A 27,481-nucleotide genomic window follows, 5' to 3' on the forward strand; every position below is an offset into this window, starting at 1 on the left:
TTAGTTTCATGGCACTTCCCATCCTTATAGGAAGTGCCATGAAACTAAGGAAGGTTTTTTTCATTTTCAGGAAGGGGTACGACAGTGCCAAGCAGTCTGGAATGAAATGTCATCTTTCCCTATAGCCTCTATGCTTAGGTGTGACTAATTTCTTCACCAGCTGCAAAGGGATTTGAACCAATGTCCAAGAAGCAATTCTAAACCTTGGTCATCATTTACTTTCATGGGATTGCCATATATCTGAACTTGATCAGTCTTCCTGCATCCTCGAGCACTCCACACCTCCCACCCTGGGCTGCACTCCACTTCTCTCTTATCCTTTCCCCTTTGATCTAAAGATCAAAACCTACCTAGAGATCTAGGAACATGTGTGTATGATCAGGCCCTCTCACCATTTCTCACCTGGACTAGGGCTCTTTATTTACATTTATTTTGTATTATTATAATCATTTTACTATTTTATTATTTATACTTACAGTGTGTTGGCTATCAGATTTTCTCCACAACACCACTGCTGAGTAAGTCAACATTTATTCACTTTTAAATTATAAAGTATAAACATGTAGAGGGATATGTAAGAGTCTGGTGACTTAGGGACAACTGAGGAACATACAGTGCAATGAGGACTGCATTGTTCTGTTTCTTTTTTATTACCCAGGAGCTCTCACATCTTCAGTGATCTAACATTAAAGAGAGGTCTTGCCACGCATGGTGGTGCACGTCTTTAACCCCAGCATTCAGGAGGCAGAGGTAGGAGGATTGCTATGAGTTTGAGGTCAGCCTCAGAGTACATAGTGGATTCCAGGTGGTCAGCCTGAACTACGACAAGACCCTACCTTGGAAACCATAACCAAAACAAACAACAAATGGGGTGGGGGTGTCTTGTAAAGGCTGGAAAACAAGACTGCTTCATTATTTTATATCACCGATGATGTGGTATTAGGATTCAATCTGACAAGGAAAGCCATGAGTTAATTAATTATCAAGGCTTTCTGGGTATTTGGATAGGTCAGTGGGAAAGGAAACTGTTTCTGAAAGCAGCTAAGAGATAATCGGTGCATGTTAGTACTTTCAAATGAAAACTGATGACAGTGAAACCCATGGGAGGGCTAACAAGAGGCTACAATGATTGTTCTTGCCCCATGAGAGGCTTGAGGAATGGTCTTGGCATATGCCTGATCACTGCATGGGCCAAGAAGTGTCAGGTTATGGGGAATGTTCATTTCACCATTTCAGTCAGTCGTGACGTGTTTGCCTGCCTTATTTCCAGTTAACATGGGAAAGAGCTTCTTCAGGTGCTAGAAGGGTTGAGTAACACCTCACAGGAAGAAGCAAGTACACCCACAGGTATGCTTAGCTGGAGCCCAGAATTTAGGAATCCAGACTTCAATACACAAGAGGCATGTATATCTCACAGAGGCAAACTCAAATTACTCTTTCCTTGACATTAGATTACATGTTTGGAAGGGACAACTAACTGTATTTGACTTTCAAGGAGACAGTCACATGACCTAGCTACCTTCAGAGATAGGAGAAATAGCAACAGCCAGTAATGCTTGAATTAAGGTGGATTTCTAAACACTCTTACCCCTTCCGTGTAATACTCAAACATAGTTTCAACATGAAAACAAAATCCAATACCTTTTCTCCATAACCTCTATCTTTGGTCATCATTTCCCTGAGGGTCTGTAATACTTTAATGCATAGTTTCTCTTCATTCTCCTCTAGCAGCTGTTTAGTATGCTTTATTAACCTGAAGAAGAGAAAAAACACAGGTGAAATCCCTGAAGTTCTTTTTCAATTAAAGATACTTCATAAGCAACCAGTAACAAGTCAGTTAAAGAACAAATATTTATCAAGGCTCCCAGGCTAAACACTTCAGGGAACTCACTGAAGGCCAGTTAGTGACTACGTCTCAATTGTGACACCTGGTGGTTGCAGAGAGGCAGCAGCTCAAATGGCAGGAGGTGGTCACACACAATGGAGAGATTTATACACAGGGTGGGAAAATAGACAGAGGCCCACTGAGACACTGTGGCTAGTCATCCAATGAGAATTGCTGCTAAAATGTGCCACAAGTGAATTTAAAAAATAACCTTATTAGGATTATGGTTAAACAAGCACTTAGTTTTCTTATCCACATTTTGTCTTTTGAGGGGCCTAGAAAAATTAGAAACTTAGGCAGATCCTAGCCCCAAACTATACAAAAAACCTTAGCAGGAAATCAAGTGGACATTTCTTTGCACAGAGCTAATGGTCTCTTTTATGCCCATGCAGAAACTAAAAACTAAAAACATGTAGGAAAAGGTTATGGAGAAACAGTAGGTGAGAATTTTGAGGATTGCAGGGTTGTGACATTTTTATGTCTATACCAAGCACATGATGGGTGCTTGCTCTGTTAAGACTTGTCAGATGGAAAACTATCACAAAACAGTGTAAGTAGGATTTAATAGACAGACTTGCTCTGCGACAGTCAGAATAGGATTCTAGCACATGACCTTGCATTCATTCATTAGAGCTAAAAACCAAGCCAACAGCTCCTTGTCCAGGGACAAAAGCTTTGTCTGGTCATGGGGCTTTTGGCCACTGACCACCCCAGAGAGAGAGAGACAGAGGCCACTTACTTGCAAATAAAACCGCCACTCTCACATTTCCGCCTGGCATCGGTGTTCTCCGGGAAAAGCAGCTCGGGCCTGTGCAGGACGTCCACAAGCACAGATAACTCGGCCTGCACCAGGGGCCTGAGCCGGTCCTCTAGTGCGGACACGATGTCCTGGAACCAAAGCACGCTTGGTCAGCAGGGCAGGCAGAAGCTGTGGCACTGACTTCTGCCCTAAAGCATGGTGTATGGGCTAAGCTGTGTTTGAGGAGCTGTAGTACTTCCACATTATTCCCCATTATTAGATGTGGTTCAAGGGTTACCCAGAGTAATGCCTCCTAATCTAAAAAAGAAAGTACAGACCGATCAAAACCCTCTCCAACCCAACTTCTGAGACACAAGGGAACTCTGTCACATATTTTTAGCTACAATACAAAAAATATCTTTAACAACATGGAAAGATGCCTATGCTATGAGTTTTAAAATGATCAAACAACAGTCTGGAGTCTACGACACTGTTTTCATGAGCAATATTTATATTTAAAAGACAGATATAGTAAAATATCACTACTGGTATTCTCTGGGTGTTAGAATGACAGGGGCTCTAACAGTCTTCTATATAGTGGTACCTGCCAGTGTTGTCTGATTCTTTTCAATGAGAATGATTTACATAAAAAGTCATAGCAACATAAGAACACAAATGAATGAACATGCTGTATCAACATGCTAAATACATGTACCCTGATAGCATGATGGTCTTCAAATGCAAAACACATAGCTGTAGGAAAGGAAAACAGAGAGAAGTTGAAAGAGCAGCAAAACCAACACAACAAACACCATTTAAAAGCAAATGATAGAAAACAGATGAGGAGTCATCTTCAAAAGATGCTAAGGCCTGTCCTGTGGTGGCTGGCTAGGATCTTTAGCTAGCAGCATGCTGAGGTGGGGAAGAACACATTATGTTGGACAATCAAGGAGGTCCTGCTTTAGCCAAGAAGATTCATACGGGAAGGGCCACCTACACTGTACTTACTTCATTTGCTGACCTGTAAAAAAGTAAAAGCTTGATAATATTCAAGATACTTAAAGAATGGATTCATGAATCATATATATATAATTTTTTTTTTTTTTTGAGGTAGGGTCTCACTCTAGCACAGGCGACCTGGAATTCACTATGTAGTCTCAGAGTGGCCTTGAATTCATGGTGATCCTCCTACCTCTGCCTCCACAATTGCTGGGGGAGGCAGGGTTCCCAACAAGATCCCATAAAAAAAATTAGATTGCAACATTGCTCAATTTATATGACTCTCATGAGAGTCAAAAAAGAGGGTCATTTTCATAAGATACTCTGAGAATCTTATCAGCTTCCCTCACAGTCACTCCTCTGGGAAAATTGTCTTTTCTATCCCTCACTTCCCTTTACTATTGACTGATGCCAACTCTGGCATATCTTGTTTGTTTATGCATTTATGTGGAGTGGAAGTAGTCCATATATTCCATGAAATCACACATCTTTTGCAAAGTCATAATGTCACATTGCACTGTGTTGTCAAATGTATGACATTTAACAATTGAAGAGAGACCAACAAAAATGAGAAGCAATGTGTCAGGGAAGATGCTTATGTTAAGTGAGCAGGTGTCTATCTGGGGATTAATTATAGAAGTGGTCACTTTGCAAGTGAAGGTTTCTATGACAACTTCTGCTATGCAAAGCAATCTAATAATGACAGGGACTCAAAAATACATAATTATAGAATGAGTATCCTTGAAATCACAGACCAAGCCTTTATAACAAGTATTTCCTACTTACTTCATTTCATTATATGCATAATAAATCTAAGAGAAATACAAGAAATTGGTATCTTGCAGATCTAAGATTGGGCAGGCAAGAAAACACTGTTTTCACAGAATTATGAGTCTGTTATTCCTCCCTTTCCAGAAGCACAAGAGGTCAAGAAGCACTTTGAAGAATCACATGTTTGGTAAAGGATGCAATCTTTAACTCAACCCTGAAGGCTGTGGAGATGGCATGAGAGTTAAAGGAGCTGGCTTACAAGGCCCTGGTTGGATTCCTCAGAACCCAGGTAAAGCCAGATGCACAAAGTGGTACATGCATTTGGAATTCATTTGTAGGGGCAAGAGGACCCTGGCACACTCACTCTCTCCCTTTCGTTGTCTCAGATTTAAAAAGTAACCCAACTTGAACCTGAAACCTCACAGCCCCAAGTGCTGCAGCCACACCTACCTCCTTTGCCACCGACAGCCTTTATTTTTACACAGTGGTCTTTACAGAGTTTCTTTCTTATGTTTTGGGTCTTTAAATCTGACATTAATTCATATGTTACTTCCTCAGCCAAGCTCCCATGGTAGACCTCCATCCCTCAGCCCAGGCAAAACTAGCTCCTCAGAATCTTCCCAACATTACTCATTTCTCCGCAGCATTTGTCCCTGTTGCCATTTTAGTTTTAATTGTGTTAATAATTAGCTAATTAATGTTGGGTTTTGCCTCCAATGCTTGAGATTCTATGAAGAAGGGGAGATTATTTCTTATTATTTATCAACATTGCACATCACCAGTGCCCAGTGCATACTGAGAAGTGAATCAATGAATTCCATTGTCTTTAGGCAAGTTATGGAGCCTCACAGTGACCCAATTACTTTACCTAAGAACAGTAATTGTAACTATAGTCACTGCAGGAACAACAGGCATAATAATAATAATTACAATAGAATCCTTTACTGTTCACTATATTATATATACCCAGCACTATTCCATGGGCTTTAAAGGTATATGCATTTTGCAATGGTGGCCACAATATACCCTAGCTGACACACTCTTCTTACATTGAATGGTGAGGTTGAGTGGGCCCCCAAGGCTGCCGTGGCCAAGTGAATACAGCAGAACTAACACCATGTGACATCAAAAAGCTAGGTGATAAAAACAAAACCACTTTGCGCCTATCTCTAGAAACGTTCATCTTGGGACCTAGCCATCATGGTGTCAGGAAGCCCAGGCCATACAGAGAGGCTCCATGCAGGTATTTCTGTCAAGCACAATGGCTGAGGACGCAGCTGACAGTTTGCATCAACTGCCAAACAGTGAGTGCCCGCAGAATCATGACCACAACCTCATGAAAGACCCCAGGCAAGAAGCCCTTTCAGAATCATGATGGCAACTTCATGAAAGACCCCAGGTAAGAAGCCCTTTGTTGAACCCAGACAGTCTTCTGAACAGTAGAAGAGAACAAATAAATTGTGATGGAATTTGTTTCCTAAGACACAGACACTGGAATACCTTATCAACTCTCTTAATGTTTATCTCAACTCATGGAGGAGGTACACTGACATTCACCCTACTCTTCCAGTTGGACTGAAGAATGGAGAAATGAACAAGCCTTCTCTGAGGTTATATCATTTCTCCGCTGCAGAGCCTGCCTAGGTAGAACACAGGCCCTGGCTTTAGAAAACATGTTAGAGTAAATATCCCACTGATAGTAAGAAGACAGAGGAACAGCCAGCCTTGTTTCACGTAAAACTTCCCTCAGGGATCACTATGCTCATCATCTACCTGTTGTCTCAAGAAGATACATATCTCTAAGTGATGTAAGGAAAAGAAATGGACCTTTTGGCTCAAATTCTAAATATCCCTTCCAATAAAGACCAGAGCTCCCATTCTCTACACAGAAAATGGGAACATTTAAGGAACTCCTTTTCTGCTGCTCTCACATTCATTCCATCAGGTGTCTATTCACCAAGCATGCTGACATCTTCCATGGCCTAAGAACGTATAACTGTGGTATGTTAAACCCCACTTCCTTTGGCATGAAGCATCACCTGAAGTCTCTCAATGATATTCCGGTAGTCTCTGGAAGCTGCTAGAACAGAGTCTCTACGAGCAGCATTGCGGGCTGACAACCGCCAGTTCATAGCTGTTTTCTGCACGATGTTGTGGGACTTTAGGAAGAGGTTGTTCACTTGGCTGTCCAGGTCGACAGGGATGGCTATGGCCCGGCTCTTGGCTGTGAAGAGATAGATGACTCATGAGCCTGTAACTTTTGGAAGAGATGCCTTAGGCAAGGGCTCTCCTCTTGATCACCCACTGGGCAGACAGAGTGTGACGATGGTGGAACAACTCAACTTTTATCCATCTTCCAGGTTAGGATTTCCCAGAGTGACTTCTGGGATAGGAGCTCCATAGAACATTACAAAATGGTCTCAGGTGATCAAACTTGGGCAAGACAGAGTGATAATTCAATGGGTTTTCTTAATGAATGGCTTCTTAGGGATGTCATTGTGCTCACATATTTCTAAGAATTGTCAAGACAAAGAAACTACTGAGTCTGAATTGTTTTTTAAAAACCAACTTTGGGAAGCTGAGGTGATGGCTCATGGGGTAAGAATGTTTATGTGCAATATGAGGTCCTGAGTTTGACCGCCAGCATGGAGAAAGCCAAGCATGGTTATATATGCCTATAACCCCAACACTGAGGGGCAGAGACAGGAAGCCTGCTGAGACTTGATGGTCAGCCAGCTTAGCTGAAAAAGTGAGCTCTAGGTTCAGCAAAAAATCCTGTATCTAGGAAATTAGGTGGATGCACAATAGAGGAGTTCTTCTGATGGCCTCCTCCAGCCTCCATACTCACATGCACACTTGTGTGTACCTGCAAACACAGATGTACACACTGGGCTCTGCATACACACATGTACACAGTGGGCTTTGTTGCTTTATGTAATAATCTATAAAATGCTAAATGCTTAAGCTGAATGGAACACAAGAAAGTATTCACAGTGACGTAAAGCTCTTCTGCCCTCACTTTTTAAAAAATGATAAATAGGGCTGAAGGGATGGCTTAGCAGGAAAAGCATTTGCCTGCAAAGCCAAAGGACCAAGGTTCAAGTCCACAGTACCTACGATAGCCAGATGCACAAGGGGGCGCATGTGTCTGAAGTTCGTTTTCAGTGGCTAGAGGCCCTGGCGTGCCCATTCTATCTCTCTCCTTCTGTCAAATAAATGAATAAAGTATTTTTTAAAGAAGGATAACTAACTGTAGCCACAAGAAAAACATCAGTGAGTTCCACCATGGAATATTCTAAAAGTTCAGTACTTGTCAAGCCTGCCAAAGCCATGAGAAACCAAGAAAGACTGAGAAACAATCACAGAATGGAAAAGACTCTGGAAATAACTGAGTGTAGCGCAACAGTAAGGGTTTATCCTGGTTCAGAAGAACATTTATGTAAACAGTGGAGAGTTCTGGATCATGCCTGGAGTTTAGTTGGTAGAACTATGCCAATGTCAGGTTATTAATCTTGATAAATACTCCCCAGTAATGTCAGATGTTGACCATCGGGACTCCAGGTAAGGGGTATAACAGGATCTTCATGTGTCATCTTTACAACTTTATTATAAATGTAGAAGTAACTCAAAACAAGAAAGTTTATTTAGAAAAGGAAGCTAAGGGCTGGATGGATGGCTTAGAGGTTAAGGCACTTGCCTATGAAGCCCTAAGGATCCATGGATGACTTCCCAGGTCCGATGTAAGCCAGAGGCACAAGGTGATGCAAGTGGCACATGAGTCTGGAGTTAACTGCAGTGGTTGGAGGCCCTGGCATGCCAATTCTCTCTCACGCTTGCTCTCTCTTGTGTTCTCTCGCTGTGCAAGTATGAGGACAAGAACCTGAGTTCGGGTTTCCAGAACACAGAGGCAGGGCCAGGGAATCCCTGGAGGTCACTGGCTGGCTGGTCTGACCCAATTAGTGAGTTCTAGTTTCACTGAGAGACCCTATCTCAAAGAATGAAAATAAAGAGCAATTGAGGAAGACACCTTACATCTACCTCTACATATACACATATACCAACACACATACACACACATACCAAAAAAAATGTGTAAGCCAGGGTGAAGGAAGAAGTAATTTTCCCATTTTCCTTTCCAAGCAGCCTGTGAGATGTGTGGCCTGGGGAGCAGCAAGGAGGGAAGGGAGAACCACCCTTTGCAGAGGGAGAGGTAAGCAGTGAGCCACTTCTCAGAGAGGGCATTCCCTGGAACCTGACAGCCCAATGAAAGGACAGTTTCCATTGGCCAATCATATCTACAGGAGTAATGTAGATGTGTATGTCTTGAATGAAGGGCTTTACAGGGCCTTGAATAACTTGTATGGACTGTGACTTGCCATGAACCACAGGATCTTAGTTTCCAAGGACTTACAGTGGGGCCTCACAGGTTCTCATGGTGGAGCTGCACTGTGGGAGGCTGAAGAAACAAGAAGAACTTGGTTCTGGGTCTGGTTCTGCAATTTCCAGGCTGAATAACCTTAGAGGAACTGAGCAAGTGCTCAGTTAATAGGAGGCAAGTCATTTGCATCCCACTACATCCAAAATGACACAGTATCTTACCTACATCAGACAGCACCCGGATACAGCTCTCCACAGAGGCTTTTTGGCTCGGCATTAGCCAGTTGCAGTGGTAAACCCGGAACACACCTTGTAGGAGTTGCACAAAGACAGGCTGGCGAGTCTGCAAGAAACAGAGGCCAAGAGAGAAATGAGGGGGAAAAGAAAACTGCATATTACTTGTGATCTTATCACAAACAGGCATTTCCTTATATCAAAGGTTAATGGACCCTGAAGGCAGAGTGGGTGATCCAGTAACCACTGAATCAGGATATCTTCTGCACTTTGGATATTGAGTATTCCCTGAAGGCCCAACCATTAATGGTTTGCTCTCCAGGGTGGTGCCACTGGGAAGTGAGGAACCTTTAAAAGGCAGGGCCTTTGAGGGAGGCAGGAGATCCTTTGATCCCTGGGAGAATACCTTTAAAAAGATGGTGAGACTGGTCTCTTTCCTGCTCTCTTTCTCCCTGGTCCACAGAGAGGAATGAATCCTCTAACTTGTAAGCACTACTCTATAGTAAATGAACATGTACTTTAAAAACCTACTCAGGGGCTGAAGAGTTGGCTCAGTGGGAGTAAGAACACACTGGCTGCACAAGAATGAAGACCACAGTTCAGATCCCCATCTCCCATGTAAATGCCACCTGCCACCGTGATGGGCTGCCTCGCTACAGGCCCAGCTGACCATGCACTGAAGTCCCCATCCCAAATGCTTTAATTCAAATTATACAAATTTTCTCTTTGTAAGTTAACTATCTCAGGTTTTTAATTATAGTAACAGAAGCTGACTAATACTGTATCTAGCTGAAGAGAAAAATGCAGAGGCAATCTAAAGCAATAAAGAATGCCACTTAACTTATTATCACACATTTGATGCTACCTAAGTCAGTGTGATCAGAAGAATTAGAAGTAGAATCAAAGTCCCTAAACTGGTCTCATCCAGTCATGGGCTAAATTACTCAAGGCTTTAACCGTATCCAGAATATAAAGGAGACTGGCAGATGAACCAGACTCCTCCTGTGATAGGAATCCAGGCTGGCCATGGGCTGGTGATGGGCCTGCCTCAGCCTTAGGCTGCTGGATGTATGTGCAAACATGCTCAACCAAGACCCACATTTCTAAGTAAGGAAAACAAATTGCCAAGTAACCTCAGCTAGACATGAGTCTCAACCAGAATGGTATGCAGCTTTTTACTTTTGTCAGTGTCTTCATTAATATAAAGACAAAATAGTTCTGATGGGTAGGGTGTGGGGTGGGTATGCATGCAGATATATACATGTGGAGGCCAGAGGTTGACTTTGGGCTTTTCCTTGCATTCTCTCTTGTTTTATTGAGACAAGGTCTCTTGTTTGAGCACAGAACTCATGGATTCCCACTCGTTTAGCTGGCCAGCTTGCCCCAGGGATTTCTGTCTCCATTTGGTGCACTCTGGTAAGCACCACGCCTCCCAGCATTCCTGTGGAAGATGGGGATGTAAACTGTGGTAGTCATGACTGTTCAGCCCATTTTTTTTTAATCCACTGAGCCTTCTCTCTAACCTCTGAGTAGTTACTTAAGTAAATATTCATTTACCATAGAGCAGTGCTTACAGGTTACAGGATTCATTCCTCTCTATGAAACTATAATTTATTTTAAATATTATTTATTTATTTGACAGAGAGAAAGGAGGAGAGGGAGAAAGAGAGATGGAGGGAAGGAGAGAGAGAGAGAGAGAATGGGTGGGCCAGGGCCTCAAGCCACTGCAAATGAACTCCAGACATATGTACCACCTTGTGCATCTGGCTAATGTGGGTTGTGGGGAATAGAGCTTGGGTCCTTTGGCTTTGCAGGCAAACACTTCAAGTGCTAAGCCATCCCTCTAGGACGAAAGTATAAATTTGTACTCATTTTAAAGAAAACTCATATACCTACTTAATCAGTTTGACACTGACTTTATAAAATTATAATTTCCATCTCCATCCAAAGAATAGCTTTGAACATGCATGGCAGTAATAACTGTGATGGTGAGCCTCTCTACTGGTCACTGGTTGTGGCAAATGATTCACACAGCTTCACCAAAATGTACTGTAATCGAACAAAGAAAAAAAAATGAGGGGCTGGAGAGATGGCTAAGCAGTTAAGGTGCTTGCCTTAGAAGCCTAAGGACCTAGGTTTGATTCCCAATACCCATGTAAGCCAGATGCACAAGGTGGTACATGTGTCTGGAGTTCCTTTGCAGTGGCTACAGGCCTTGGTGCACCCATTCTCTCCCTCCCTCTGTCTGCCTCTGTCTCAAATATAATAAAATACTTTTTAAAAAAAATTTTTATTTATTTATTTGAGAGCAACAGACATAGAGAGAAAGACAGATAGAGGAAATAAAATACTTTTAACATGAAAGTGCTAGTCCATTATACAAAATGAAGTACCTCAATGAAAAAATTTCCATTTTCCTCTGTAAATATTCATACATCTACTCCATATTAAGTCCCTACTATGGGGCAGACCTGTCATGCATAATCTCATTTGCACCTTGACGATAAGTCTGTGACACAACAGTTACCTTCATGTCATAAGTGGAAAACAAAAGCCCAGGAAGGATAAAATTATCCAACAGAACTAAGAGGTGGTAGCAGGGCATTCAATCAACTCCGAGTCCATTCTCTCTACACAGTTCACCCAGAGCCACACTTCCAGCACCTCCTTCCCAAGGACGCTCATTCCCGTGCTGCTCAGCCACCCAAGCAGAACTGTTACTACCGGATGTCAGGAACGCAGGAGACATAGGCATAAGCCAGGAAGGGTCGTGTCAGCTCCTGAGTTTGGAGACCATTTCTTAGTTTCTGGGCTTACTCAAAGAGCCCAGTGAAGACAGCCATTTGCCACCAGTATTTTACAATAGCCAGGCTCTATGCTAAGTGCTCCGTGTATGTCTCATTTGTCCTTGCCATGACCCTGTGAAGCAGGAAGTGGGATAGTTATAAGTTCTGGATAGGAGAGTCCAACAGCCTAGCTCATGGAGAAGCACCCTTGACTGTTAAAGTTAATCCAACTAACATTTATGGACCATCTACTTTGCTCCTATCTGTCACCTGGAAATGCAAAATGTGACTGACTAGGTCAGAGTAGCTGATTCTGCATGCCCAGATGCAACAGGCAATCTGGCGGCACCAGATCACTCCATCTGTTGGCCAAAAGGACTTGGTTACTGCTGTGGTTGGTACTTTAATTAATCTTATATTCCTCAAAGGACTGCTGCAACTGCAAGCTTAGCCCACGAAGGGGTGCTATTGGAAGGTGGCAGAATCTATGCTAGGCCAGAACTTGTGGAGAAGAAGGTAGGGCTTTGGTGGTCACTCACCCCCTTTAGTCACATCACCCTCCTCTTCTTCCCCTCCCACTCAGTTTGTCTTGAAGCTCTCCTACTTGCTGCCCTCACCAGAATACAGCAGATGTTCTGAGCCTCCAAAGCTGTGGGCTTCATGCCTTTTTCTTTACAAGTTAGTTGCTGTGGATATTTCACTGTAATAACATGACACGGACTAATACCATTGCCCATCACCTTTTACTGTCTCCCTTTCTTAGATTCCAAGGTCCAAGTAGGTTCTGAATCCTGTCTTGTGTGCATGATCCAGCTTCTCTGACATACTGTCTTTAATCATTTGTGCTCTATTCACTCTCTACTAATCCACACAGGTATTTATTGTTGTTGTTGTTGTTAAGACTTCAACTATCTTTCATAACTACCCTCTGCTTAGTATCAGGAATTTAAATGCTCACCCATATAATTGGCACCAAGGCACCAGTCAAAATACCAAGTACAAGGATTGGAGCAGTGTCTGAGGCCATCATGTATAAGGCATAGTGCTGCCTGCTGATGCTAACAGGATACAGGAACAGCAGAGTCATAGTACAGGCTCCCTCTGTGCTGTGCACTATGCTGGGCTGGATGCTTTAAATACACAGCATCTCTCATACTCACAAAGCATTTATGGCTCATACTATATCCTGTTTGGACATATAGAAAAAGGTCTGAGCCAGGTATGGGACCTGAAATCCCAGCACTTGGAATGTGGAGGCAGGAGGACGCATAGCTCAAGGCCACCCTTGGCTATATAGCAAATTTGTGGCCAGTCTGTGCTATATAAAACCCTGGCAGAAGAAAAGGAAGAAGTGAAGAAGCAATGGACAGAGGGAATAAAGGAAAAGAGGAAAGAAAATGATGGAAAGAAGAGAAAGATAGAGGAGGAAAGACAGGAAAAGAAGGAAAGAAGAAAAAAAGAGAAAGATAAGGGAAAAGAAGGGAATGGAAAGGAAGGGAGAGAAAGATAAAAAAGAGAAAAGGAGAAGAAAAGAACTTTGAAGTCCAATGACCTATCCAAGTTAACAGATTTGGTATGTGGCAGAATGGGCATCCAAACCAAACTCTGTCCTGCTGTAAAGCCTCCAAGCTTCCATCCCATTCCTGGATTCCACATTTCCAGAGGATTCTTGAACATTCCACCAGCAACTTGTGATGGTTACATTTATGTCAACTTGGTCTGTCTAGGAATCCCCAGTCATCCCTCATGAGTGAGTCTCTGAGGTTGATTCCAGGAAGGATTAACTAAAGGAAGAATCCTTCCCCCACGGTGAGCCCTTCCCCCAGAGTGGGAGGCCCTTCTCAGAGGAGGGGGGGCTTAACAGAAGCTTTGGGAAAGAAAATATCCCCCCCCCCCCACCTGGCTGCCAGTACTGCTCTCTGCTGCTTTCCAGTGTGGACTGAAGACCAGCGTGGACTGAAGAGCAACAGCTCTCCCGGACTTCTCCAGGCCTTCAGTGCCGGATTGGCATCCAGCCTCATGGACTGGGCAGCTACGGGGGTCCTTGACTCTCAGGCCTGCAACCTGCTATTGGACTGCTGTAAGCTAATCCAAAAAATTGCCTTTTAATACAATTTAGTCTATCAGTTCTGTTCCTCTAGGGAACACTGACTAACACACAACCTAAACACACAACATCCAAAATTAAGCTCATCATTTCCATTCTCATGTACATGGAGAGAAGGAGAAAGGAAAGAGCCAGGTAGGGAGAAAAGACATACCTTTCAACAGAAAAAAATAAGTATGAAGCCATTGAAAATAGTATTCATTGGCAATCAATGGCTCAGAAACCTATAAACTACTTTTTTTAAAGTAGACTTTGTATGCTAAATATATGTGGCTTGTCTGGGACCCAAAACATTTATGAATGTTAAGATTTCCTTATCTGACCATTTTTGATTATGAGTTATAGCAAAATGTGGTCCATTTAAAGCAGGATAAGTACAGAGCAGATGCCCAGATGGAAAACCAGAGCACAAGAACACGTTTAAGAGCTTTCCAATTCCCCTGACCGGTGTATTTGGCATTTGTGTTCTGTCACACTGTGTCACGATTGACAGAAGCAGGGACACTGGCATGACAGTTATCTCCTTATACTGTAAGAAAACCACATCCAACCAAGCAGTTTCCTGGCTGGCTCCCAGAATAAGAGCACAAATGCATGTGCCTGGCATTTAACACATTCCTGTTCTATTATTCCACAAGTACATGCAGACATTCAAAAGACAGCATGGGAACTATATTATACTATGGCTTAACAGCTGGCTTTTAGTCATTTCTGAACTAAACAGAAGTTTGTCATTAGTCCTTAAAAAAATTATCTTTACTAAAATTTTCATCCTTAAGCTTTAGAGTTAGACAATACAAAGCTAAAATCATGATTTATACCCTTACCATCAGAGGGCAGAGCTAGAGATGGGGGCCAATATTCTAAGCCAAGTTCACTCAGTTGCAAATTTCCATCGACTTCACAGCCTATGCTAAGCTGTATGATTTTTGTTTACACATTTACTGGAATATAGCACTACTATATACATGAGTACTATATTGAGGAAGAACTGTTATTCCAGTGGAGAATTTACATTAACTTTATTATCTATTGGTAATTCAGCCAACCTGGGTCACTCATCAGTTGAAAACCACTACCTCATTCCACAAGGCCAATTATCTTTCTGGCTATTAAAATCATGCCCTACTTTCATTCTGCGGTTTGCATAAATGGGCTTATCGTAAAACACCCACACCAACCAACTCACACACAAATTATCAAAAGAAAAGTGTTACTTCCAAGTAAAAAGTAATGAAAATGTCCCCTGCAGCCATAACCCCCAGGTGTTGATATGTTAAACACACTGAGAATTTCCGTGCAAACTGCGGGGTTATGTACTGCACAAGCGCACCAGGATTTCCATGTGTATGTGCCCATGAAGCCTGTGTGGCAACAGGTTTTCTGAAAGGTTAAACACCCTCCCATCAGCCACACGGTGCTTCTGAGGACTTGAGGTACACAGTTCCAGTTGAAAGATTTCCAGGTAGTTGGATAATATTAAAGATGGAGGGGAGCATTTTAAAGAAAACCAACACTATCATGTATAGTTGGTCTTGGGTGTCTAGAGGTTCTCTCTCTGCAGACACAACCAAAGGTTAAGAATCTGTGAACTAGACTGTATGCGTATAGTATGTATATATACCTTTCTTGTCATTGTCCCTAAAAAATAAAGCGTAACATTGTATTTGCAACGTGCCAGACACTGTGGGTATCCAGAGATGACAAAGTCCACAGGAGGACATGTGCAGGCTTTTGTCAGTGCCATGCCACTCTGTATGTGAACACACACGCACACACGCACACATGCACACACACACACACACACACACACAGATACCAAAGATCAACTGCACTTATGTGCCCAGGGGATGCTGTTAAAATTACCTGTTACCAAGACAATGCTGGACTTTGCAGAGGGGCTCAATCCAATCTGCACAGCCCACAACTGCCGACGTGCACAGGTGACAGGAGCCACCCTGTAGCTCCACCCCACTGTGTCTCTTACCTGCAGAGTGGTACTCTGGTCAGAGAAGGGAGAGCTGAAGAAGGTGGTCACGATGCTCATCACAATCTCAGTGACATACTTCTCCAAAATAGAGTCTGCGTGTTTCCTGTCACTCGTGTTGTTACATGCCTAGAAGACAATTGGGTCTTTACCTCTAATACCCAAGCCTCCTCCACAAAGCTAACAAGCCATTGTCTTTCCCTCTGATTCCCCATCACAAACAAAAGATAAAGATCCAAAGGCCAATAGTTATCCTCCAAAGAAGTATCTATACCAAAAGAATAACTTTTGTATTAAGGAGAAAACAAAGGGAAGGTCAGCTTGGGTAGCACGGTGTTGAATCACATAAGATTAAAACTGATAAAAGGCTGGCATGGCCACTGATCCAACTTCCATATGTACCTCGCCTGTCTAAAACCATAAGGAGCAGTGAAAGGCTCTGTAATCAAATATGTGCCAATTTCCCCTAAGAGTAACCTGCCCTCCTGAGAATGTGTCTGTTTAACAGTTGGTCATGGGTCCTAGTGCCTATAGTCAGGAGAGTCAAATGCATCATGAAACCTGTTGGTTCTGAGACTATCCTCTCTGGTAATGTTCTTCCATTCAATAAAAGTTTTACTAAAACATTTCAAATCAGCAGGCTATAACTTCTAGTAACTGACTATACAGATTTGGGGGCTGTTTACAATAAGATTAACCCTTCAGGGCTGAAAAGATGGCTTAGCGGTTAAGCGCTTGCCTGTGAAGCCTAAGGACCCCAGTTCAAGGCTCGGTTTCCCAGGACCCATGTAAGCCAGATACACAAGGGGGTGCACACGTCTGGAGTTCATTTACAGTGGCTGGAGGCCCTGGTGTGCCCATTCTCTTTCTGTCTCTCTCTGTCTGTTGCATTCCAATAAATAAATAAAAACAAACAAGATTAGCCCTTTAGATGGTTAAATAGTATGTTTCACTAACGAATGTATTAGTTCTATACTTTGAGATATAAAATTGCTTACATTAAAAAAATGAACTATGGACTGGAGAGATGGCTTAGCAGTTAAGGTATTTGCCTGTGACGCTTAAGAACTCTGGTTCAATTACCCAGGACACACATAAGCCAGATGCACAAGGTGATACATGTGTCTGGAGTTTGTCTGCAGTTGCTAGAGACCCTAGTGTGCCCATTCTTTCTATCTGCCTCTTTCTGTCTCAAATAAATAAATAAAATGAAAGAAAAACTAATGAGTTAAGAAAAATAAAAAAGGATTAAAAAATCATGTTTCAGGGGCTGAGGAGGTGGTTCAGTGGACAGGGTACTTGTAGCAAATGCACAGGAACCATGGCACCCATGTAAAATGCCAGGCATAGTGATGTGTCCGGGAAGGTGGTGACAGGCAATCACCGGGGCTCCAAGGCCACCTAGTCTAGCAGAGGCTGAACTCAGCAAGAGACCCTGTCCCAAAGAATTGAAGTGATGGAGTAAGATACTCAATGTCCAACTCTGCCTTCCACATGCACTACACATGTACAAACATGCTTATACAAATATGAACATGCATATACACATCTGTGCACACTACACATACACATGGAAAATCAAAAACTTAATTTTTATTGACTATCAAATTCTAACCTCAGTAGTGGACTATTTCAGAACACAATCACAGAAAATTTACAACTGACTATATAGCATTTCTGAACAATACAGGAGGGGTCAGCAAAAAAAAAAAAAGGCAACTATCTTTATCAATTAAGTTTTACTGGAGTATAACCTATTGTTTGTACCCTGTTGCAGAAGGTTATGAGAGCCAAAGTGAGTAGTTACAGAGATGGATAGTCCACAAACAGAACATACTCATTACCTTGTCCTTTTCAGAAAACTTCACAGAACACTAATTTAAGAAACAATTCTGGGGCTGGAATATGTCTCGGTGGTTAAGAGTACTTATTATGAGCCAGGCGTGGCGGCATACTCCTTTAATTCCAGCACCCGGGCAGTAGAGGTAGGAGGGATCACTGTGAGTTCAAGGCCACCCTGAGACTACATAGTGAATTCCAAGTCAGCCGCCAGAGTGAGACCTACCTTGAAAAGCCAAAAAGTACCTGCTCTGTAAGCATGAGGACTTGAATTTGGTATCTAGCATCCACATATAAAGTTGGGCACTGGGTGCATGCCTATACTCCCAGTACTGAAGAGAATGGAGACAAGAGGATTATTAGGGTTCCCTGGTCAATCAACATAGCTAAAAACCAGGGAGCTCCTGGTACCAAGAAAGACGGTCTCAGGGAATTAAGGCAGAAGAGTGATAGATGAAGATAGCCATCTTCATGTGGTTTCTACATGCGTGCCTACAGGGAGTGTGTGTGTGCACATGTGCTTGCTCGCGTACTCTCTCTGTGCAGAGAGAAACAGAAGAGAAAAAAGGAAAAGGAGGAGGAGAAAAAGAAGAAATAATTCCAAGCCTCAAACCTCAGACTAATGGGATTAGCAGATATTTGAGATTTAAAGAAAACGTATATGTCTATGATACCAGTACCTACTATTAAATAGGATTGTCATTTAGAAAGAGCATTCATAAAGGTTTCTAGCCTCATAATAACTGTATAGTCAGGCTTAAAATACCATATATTAGAATTCTACAATGTATGTTCTTTTTTGTCTCTTTCACATCACAACATTTCAGAAACTGGGATGTACCGCACAATTATCCTCTAAAGATCCTGTCATACACACCACTTCCTGACTCTATAACGTCACCAAAGATGGCTCTATGAAATCACGGAGTGCTTTTCCTATCAAGGATACTGGCTTTACCAAGAGCATTAAACTCAGGCGAAACCAAGGAGGCACCTCGAGCTTTAGCCCAGCTGGGTCAGGAAAGCAACCAATGTGGTGACGGGCTTGGTGGGAGACAAACGCTCGAGCAGGGGGTCCTGAGAGCACAGGCATACCACCAAGGACGAGAGACACTTATCCATCCTGCATTTCAATATGCATGGTCATTATTACTACACAGAGTCAATCATAGCCAAATGATAACCGAAACAACCCATCTCTTCAGAAATTCAATAAATAAAATCCCTTTTCAATTAAAAGAAAAAGGCAGGAAAACACGAGAAACAATGAGAGCCACAAATACCTGTTTAGCCATGAACATGAGTATAAATGATGTGACTACTTTCCTTATTTCTGCACAGGAATGACAGACGGACACAACACTCCAGAAAGCCTCACCCTGCAGATGTCCACGAGGAAATTTTCAAACAACTTCCACATGTGGTTGCTGGTGTAGATCTCCTTCATCTCCACCTCAGTATCCACATAGCAGTGATTCAGGAAGTTGATGTAAGCAATTTTAACCTGGAAGACAGAAACGAGATTTTGTAAAACCCCACATGTTACCCAAGGAGCGGACCGGCAACACCCTCCTCAATGTGATAGCACATATCAGTAAAGATGACCATTCCGTTTCCCTGCCAGCTTTCTTCTCTGTGATCTTTTGATATTCTGAATTTACAATGATAAAATTCAAAAAGATAATAAATCCTGAGGAAGAGTTATTTTATGACCTCAAGGTAAAAATGATAGGAAAAATATTTTGAACACAAGAGAATCAAGTTTGACTACATCAAGCTAGAGAATTTCTGTCCATGAAAAGGTGTCAGTAAAAGAGGTACATTGCTAAGAGATGCTTGAAATGTGGGAACCAGGTAAGAGACAGCATATTCCTACATAAAATTTGCACATAACCAATAGTTAACAGGTGGAAACAACCCTAAGTCCATCGGCTAATGAATGAACAAAATGTGATGTTTGCACACAGGAAGTGTTACATAAGGGATTGTTGTAGAAACAAAGTACCCCTACAGACTGTAACTTGTATCATTAGTCAAAAAATATGCTACATGAACGAATCTAGCCAGAAAGAGATACATATATATGATTCTGTTTATACTGAACGTACAGAAGAGACTTGGAAAGAGTAGTGATTACCTACGCCCAGGAGAACTGGAAGAGAATAGGGAGTGAATGCCAACTAGTATGGGGCTTCTTTGGGGGGTAATGTAGATGTTATACAATTAGGTTACTATATTTAAAAACACTGAGTGAATTATATAACATACAGCTATTTCAAAAATTAAAATGGGGCTGGAGGAATGGCTTCGAAGTTAAGGCACTTGCCTGCAAAGCCAAAGAACCTGGGTTTGATTCCCCAGGGCCCACATAAGCCAGATGCACAAGGTGGTACATGCATCTGCAGTGTGTTTGCAGTGGCTGGAGGCCCTGGTGCCCCCTTTCTTTCTCTCCCTCTCTCTCTCAAATGTAAAAAAAATTTAAAAATTAAAATGGAGCATACTGAAATATCACTACACAAATGAGAAAACTGCAAAATAACAAGAGTCTGAAAATACCAAGTGTTGGCAGAGCTGTAGACAATGAGAGCCATGGGGAAAGAGGGCTGGTGAGTAGTCCAAATCTTCTAGAAAAAAAAATTGGGTATTACCAAGATGAAGATATGAACCCCCATGGCCCATCACTGGTGTTTCTGAGTGAGGCCTAGAAGGAAGTGCACATGGGGCCAGGACACATGCAGTTGCTCCAGAACCAACAGTGGGCTTCAACTGAGTGACAAATTCCATTACAGTTGAACTAAAGGAAGGAATGCTCTAGCTGGCATGGTGTTAAAGACCTATGATCCTAGCATCTGGCAGACTAAGGCAGGAGCATCATGAGTTTGAGGCTATGCAGTGAGATCCTATCTCAGAACAGGTTGGGAAGGGGGGGTACACATGTAAAAAGGATGAGCACATCTAGAGACATGAGGATGGAGCATCTTGACAACACAAAGCTGAGCTCTAAGAATAAAATGACGCCTAACGGGAGAAAGCATTGGTGCAGTTTCACAAAGTCAGCTCATGTTACCCTCAGGGGGGGCCCTCTGGAGGAAGGTGAACATTGTCCTGTTGTTTTTCAAATAAAAAGGGTAAAAACTCAATGAGTCCCTCATAATGCTGAGGGAAGGGCTGTTTATGCCCCTCATTCCTGATGCTCTACACTCCCTTCTTCCTAAGAGAACTCCCTACATTTCAATGAAAACTGTTGAAATGTAGTCTTCATGTATCAGCACCTAAGAATCTGCAACTCTGATAACAAATAGTATTGGCACAAGACTGTAAGAAAAAAATGCAGTCTACTTTCATTTCATTATTCTTGTTATTTATGTTATAAATTAGTGCAATATTCACAGAAGGAAATTATGGTTTACCTATATGACATAATTGCACACAATTATTAAAAAGTGATCTAGAATTTTCTTATACACTGATTTGTAAAGAAATCATAAAGTCCCAGGGTACAGGAGAGGGTATTTTTAAAAAGATGGGATGGGGAACTAAGGTCTATGTAATATGTTTCTAACATGTATCTAACACTAGAAGTATACATGAGAACATGAGAAATAAATTTTTGAGAAGTATGTAGAGGACTTTTCATGCTTTGCTCCTTTATAATCTTTGATGTTTGAACTTGAAAATTTATGAACTTTGCAAAGAAATCTAAAAACATTAACAGTATATGTATTTTCTATTCAGTACAAAGTTATAAACATGTGTTGCCAACGCAAAGCACCCAACCAAAGCAGCTTGTGGGAGAAAAGGGTTTATTGTGGCTTACAGACTCAGGGGAAACTCCATGATGGCAGGGTAACCATAGTTTGAGCAGAAGTTGGACATCACCTCCAGGCCAACATCAGATGGAAAACAATAGCAAGAGTGTGTGTGCCAACCACCGGCAAGGGGACGCTGACTATAACACCCATGAAGCCCGCCCCCAAATTATACTGCCTTCAGTGGGGGACCTAACATTCAGAACACATAAGCTTATGGTGACACCTAATTCAAACCACTACAATATGGTGTTAGCTTAGAATATAAACAACAGTACACATTTTTAAATACCCAGAGAGAAAATACATACTATAGGTGTCATTTATTTTGTTAACATATGTTAACGGTAAAAAGGAAGTCCAGAAGGACTGACTTTACTGTTTAATAGGTACATTTGTTAGTTTAAGGATCTTCCTATGCAGCCCTGTCTGGCCTGGTACTTGCTATGTAGCTCAGGCTATCTTGAAATTTGTAGCAATCTTCCTGCCCTAAGCTCCTGATGGCTGGGATCATCAGAATACGATGCCATCACACCCATCTTTAGAAGGTACTCTTCAAGGGTGATGAAATAATAGACTATTTTTATTTTCTTGCAGTTATCTATAATCCCTGAATTCTGCATAATTGTTACTTATTGATTCTGAATTAAGTTTCTGTTTTAAAGAATTAACTTACAGATGAAGTATTATATTCAAATCCAGTACATTACAACCTATTGCTACCTTATTTATATAAAGTTCAGTGTCTGGAGAGATTGTGGTTAAATTTCTTGACTGCAAAGCTAAAGAACCCAGGTTTGATACCTCAGGACCTACATAAGCCAGACACACAAGGTGGTGTATGAATCCGGAGATCGTTTGCAATGGATGGAGGCCCTGGCGCACCCATTCTCTCCATTCTCTCTCTCTCTCTCTCTCTCTCTCTCTCTCTCTGCCTCTTTCCTTCTCTCTCTTATGTCTTGCAAATAAATAAATTAGAAAGTTCATTGAAGGTACATCCTTTTGATCAACACACCAAGTTCTCTAGCCCTGTGGATTCTAACACACCTTTTATAAGGGGCAGAGACAAAAACTAACTTGCCTCATGTTTGTTTATACAAAACCAATGCCCAGGAGAGTGTTCCAATAAGATGAAATCCCTCTGCAATAGGAGCTGCAAGTCTCAAATCCTTGAGGCCTCCCCCAGGCCAGCCACCTTGCACCAAGATGCAGCCCAATGTGCCACACAGTGACTACAGAGAAGGCACCCTTAGTGCCAGCTCACCTCAGGGATGCAATCTTCATGGGTGACCACACGGACGATGTCATCAAGCGGGAGCAGGGAGTTACACTTGATTTCCGTGTAGACGTTCTTGCCCTCGGTGCACACGGCCAAGAGCTCCACCAGGTGGATGTGGTACATGAGAGGGCTGTTCTCATCCATCCGGTCCCGCTCTGACCGCATCATCTGGATGAGGGTCTGGAAAGAGGCTCTGTCGTTGTAGAACACGAGGACGTCCTCACCAGAATTGACCAGCTACACAAAGAACAGGGCTTGTTTTCATGGCTAGCTCGTAGGAATTGGACGGCCTTATAAAATTCTATTTGCAAAGTAAGAAATTTACCTTCCAAAATCATTCTAATCTACATTACTAAAATAATTTAAATTTTATCCATGTCTTTGATTAACTAAACATCTTTCATAGCATCATTTGAAACCAAGGACACAGAAATAGCCATAAGGACACTAAAATGCACTAGGGAAGGGACCATCTGCATTCCAACATTTAGGCACTACATGGAAAACCAGATGCAACCTTGCATTTATATTTCCAGACCTGATAACCAGGCTGTCATTTTCCCAGTTTCAATGTTCTTAGCTACTTATTACTTTCCTTCCAACACTCCTCAGAAAGTCATCTTCAACTAAGTGGGGTGGTATTTTCCTTTAATCATAGTACTTAGGGAACTGGAGTAGGAAGACTGTGAGTTCAAGGCTAGCCTGGACTGGATAGTGACTTTTAAGCAGCCTACGCTATGAGAAACTGTCACCAGACATAAGAAAATATACCAGATGAAAACAAAATGTTATTTCTATCATAGTTTTTGCACTAGGATGTGGCTTCTAATAAATCCACTTAAGAATACATCAATTCATAGGTTCATCAAGATTTCATCATAGATAGTGGAGGAAGGTCAAAAAGAGACATCAAAGTGATCGGAAAGAAGAGTCAGTGGAAGGAGAACTGAGATAGGGTCAAGAGATAGTAACTTGCAGTATTATGATCACAGTGTACCATGTACATGAATGAAAATTGTTAACAAAAGCCAAGCATAGTGGTGAATGCCTTTAATCCCAGCACTCAGAAGGCAGAGGTAGGAGAATCACTGTGAGTTTGAGGTTAGCCTTGAGCTACAGAGTAAGTTCCAGGTCAACCTGAGCCACAGTAAGACCCTACATTGGGGGAAAAAAAAAAGTTTTAAAAGAAGGAATACAGGGACTGGAGAGGTGGCTTAGCAGTTAAGGTGCTTGCCTGCAAAGCCAAAGAGCCCAGGTTTGACTCCACAGGATCCACATAAACCAGACGTACAAGTGAGCACGCACATCTGGAGTTCTATTGTACCCATTTTCTCTCTCAAATAAATAAATAAATAAAAATATTTTTAAAAAGTAAAGGAATACAGCAATTTTAAAACTGTATGAAATACAAAAAAGTCTGAAAAGTTTGGCACAGAAGTTCAAAATGAATATGGTCAATCCTGTTATTAACAGCTAACTTTCATGGGTTCTAATTATGTGTCCGATACCAAAATAAACAACTCTGACAAGCTATGTAACCTCATTGTGCCTTGCTTTCTTTGTATGCAAAAAGGCGAACAAATGCAACCTGTGACTCAGAGTTCTGTCATGTAGAATACAAGATCATTACATACACACTGCTTAGAGCAGTGTCCAGAGTGTGGTGGGCTTCCAGCAAATGTTAGCTATTATTGTCATCTTTGTGTCATTTAATCCACATACCAACTCTCAATTGAAGACTGCTGCACATTCATTTTACAGAAAAACAGAGGGATTGAGACATCACATTACGTGACACAAGCCAGCAGAGCAGCACACTCACATTTCTATCCTACCGACAGTTCTAAGCATGTGGATGCCATCACCATGTGTTTGCGGATGGGCCTTTTTGCTCAGAGACAACATGCATCCATTGATGACTCCCATAAAGAACTTAAGTCTTGCCTCAATTCTACAGAGCAGCTTCTCCTTGTGAATCAAGTCAAAGCTAATTAATTAGATGAGTAATTAAAGAAAAAAGATTCCCTAAGAAGGGACCCTAAATCTCCATTTAGTGGAGTTTGGCCTACTATTCATCTTCCTTTTAGCTCTTGGAAAAATTCAAGTCAAACTTCCTTATGTAATAGATGTATTACTATTAAAAAAAAAAATCAATCTCTAGGCTAAACCAGATTACACACACATTCTGTCCTTCCATGTGGCTCCAGAAGAGGGCACCAGATCACACAGTTAAGATTAAGTTTCTACTGAACCCCAGAGGGAGGAATACTGAAATGCATAATTGTCACCTCAGCCATGACCATGTCTTGGCACTTTTTAATAAATTTCCCTTCTGCCTTGACAATGGTCTGCAGAAACTTTATGTACTGGACGTTTCGGCCGTGGGTCTCTATGCAGTGAACGAAGTGCTGGACCACTCTCTCGTTGATCTCACTGCAGAGCTGAAAGTTGTTCATGAAGATATGCTGCATGGTCACAGCTTCCAGGATCTGCCATGAGACAAGGGTGGGAGCGAAGGGGACGGGTCACAATGCGGCGAGAACAGGTTTCCATGTGAGAAAAACCAATCTGCTGAAAACAGAAGACCCAAACCACCCTCGTATTCACACTGCCTTCTTTTTTAGGAAACTGTTTCAATGTTGTAAACACATGGAAAACTAAGTAAATCAACAGTACTCAGACCAGTGGGTTATACAAGCACAAGGCATCCACCTCTAAAACAAAACAGACTTCCCTCACATCCCTCTCCACGATTTCACTACTCTTTTGACTACTATATCCAAGGTCCGTTTTGCACATCCTTGAACCTCACACCCTGTCTTTACCAATGTTCCACAGCATGAGTATTAATGACATATTGATCTGTTATACTGCTGATGAGACAATGACATTCACATTATACTTTTTTGGGGTAGGGGCTTTGAGGTAGGGTCTTGCTCTAGCCCTGGTTGACCTGGAACTCACTAGGTAGTCTCAACCTGGCTTTGAACTCACAGCAATCATCCTATCTGGTCCATCCAAGTGCTGGGATTAAAAGCATGTGCCACCACGCCTGGAAGAGATAGGCATGCCAGGGCCTCTAGCCACTGCTAACGAACTCCAGTCTTTATATTCTTTCTCTTTTTAACATAAAGGAGAGGTTATAGGATCCTATAACCCAGCAATCCTTTTTCTCGAAAGCTCTAGCACTACTACCGAGTACGTGTATATGCATGTGTTGTAGCCACCTTCTCACTGCTGGAACAAAGCACCTGACCAAAAGCAGCTGAGGTGAGGAAAGCACTTATTTTGACTTGCAGATTTGAGAGGAAGCTCCAGGATGACAGGGGAAAGGATAGCATGAGCAGAGGCTAGACATCACCTCTGCCACAGCAGGTGGAAAAAAGCAAGAGGGGAGTGAGCCAAACCCTACCAAAGGGGAGCTTGATATAACATTCAAAGACCTGCTCCAACAACACACTTCATCCAGCACACCCCCCAAACTGCCATCAGCTGGGAACCAAGAATTCAGAACATGTGAACATCAGACTCAAACACTACAGCATGGACAAGGATGTCCTCTGCAGTATCATTTACAAAGCCAAACATGAGATGCTGGCCTGGCGTGGTGTTGCACACCTTTAATCCCAGCACTTGGGAGGCTGAGGTAGAGGTTTGTTCTGAGTTTGAGCCCAGCATGAGGCTGTGTAGTGAATTCCAGGTCACCCTGGGCTATAGTAAGACCCTACTTGAAAAATGAAAACAAGCAAACAAAAAAGACATAGCATAAATATCCACTAATGAAGGAATGGGCATTTTTAAGTTACAGCCGTTTTATGGACTGCTAGTCAGCCATCAAAAAGAGAAAAAGAAACTTATATATTTGATTTGCAAATGCAGCTACAACACTGCTAACAAAAAAAGTAAAATGTTAGGTAAGTAATTGTTATACAAAGTGTAACACCATCCTTAAAAATGTATTTATTTGCCAGCCATGGTGGCACATGACTTTAATCCCACAATTGGGGGACAGAGGTAAGGGTATTGCCATGAGTTCCAGGCCACCCCGAGACTACATAGTGAATTACAGGTCAGCTTGGGCTACAGTGAGACCCTACCTCAAAAAAGAGTGTTCATTTAACAAACTAAATTTTATAAAGTAAATGTAAATAGAGGTATTTTATGTGGGAATGTTGGGATATGTCTGCCTAAGCAGCTATATAACTCTGCTACACAATAATGGATATTATTAGGAAAACAGACAAATCTATCTTACACTGCCTTGACCATTTTCCTCCCTCCTTCTCCAACCTCATCCTCTCCTCTCCTCTCCTCTCCTCTCCTCTCCTCAAAATATGGGGAGTATTTATGTCATCCTCACAGGTGGTCAAAACGTTCTTCTTTGGAATGAATTCTACACAGTAACAAATCCCAGAATTCACAACAAGCAAGGAACAAGCTGTCCCCGCCTGTCCCCCAGATTTGCAGGCTGGCCTCTCGTCTTACCCCTGGGTTGAGAAACAGGTTTATGTGCTTATGTAGCAGGGCTTGATTCTGCTGGTTGCCTGCACAGAAATTCTGCAAAAATTCATGAGCCAGCCTCATTATCTCTTGCATCTTGGTATCTTCAGCCTGTGTGGGAGGAGAGAGGGAAAAAGTATTGATTGGCCCAAGACAACAGCATCTACTC

At 42.1% G+C, this 27,481-nt stretch overlaps 1 protein-coding gene across 16 annotated transcripts in view; it reads right to left on the reverse strand.

Annotated features, from left to right (window-relative positions):
• Nucleotides 1-27,481, reverse strand: part of Itpr1 (inositol 1,4,5-trisphosphate receptor type 1) — a 380,520-nt gene that overhangs the window by 136,475 nt on the left and 216,564 nt on the right. For all 16 annotated transcript variants that reach the window (XM_045134263.1, XM_045134269.1, XM_045134267.1 and 13 more), the window contains 9 exons: nucleotides 27,298-27,423; nucleotides 25,101-25,301; nucleotides 22,798-23,049; nucleotides 19,103-19,228; nucleotides 15,886-16,014; nucleotides 8,994-9,114; nucleotides 6,434-6,618; nucleotides 2,625-2,773; nucleotides 1,642-1,753 (listed from right to left, as the gene is read on the reverse strand). In XM_045134263.1, the coding sequence (XP_044990198.1) occupies nucleotides 1,642-1,753; nucleotides 2,625-2,773; nucleotides 6,434-6,618; nucleotides 8,994-9,114; nucleotides 15,886-16,014; nucleotides 19,103-19,228; nucleotides 22,798-23,049; nucleotides 25,101-25,301; nucleotides 27,298-27,423 (1,401 nt within the window). The remainder of the gene's footprint in view (nucleotides 1-1,641; nucleotides 1,754-2,624; nucleotides 2,774-6,433; nucleotides 6,619-8,993; nucleotides 9,115-15,885; nucleotides 16,015-19,102; nucleotides 19,229-22,797; nucleotides 23,050-25,100; nucleotides 25,302-27,297; nucleotides 27,424-27,481) is intronic.

The sequence above is a fragment of the Jaculus jaculus genome, chromosome 14, assembly GCF_020740685.1.
Source record: "Jaculus jaculus isolate mJacJac1 chromosome 14, mJacJac1.mat.Y.cur, whole genome shotgun sequence".
NCBI lineage: Eukaryota > Metazoa > Chordata > Mammalia > Rodentia > Dipodidae > Jaculus > Jaculus jaculus.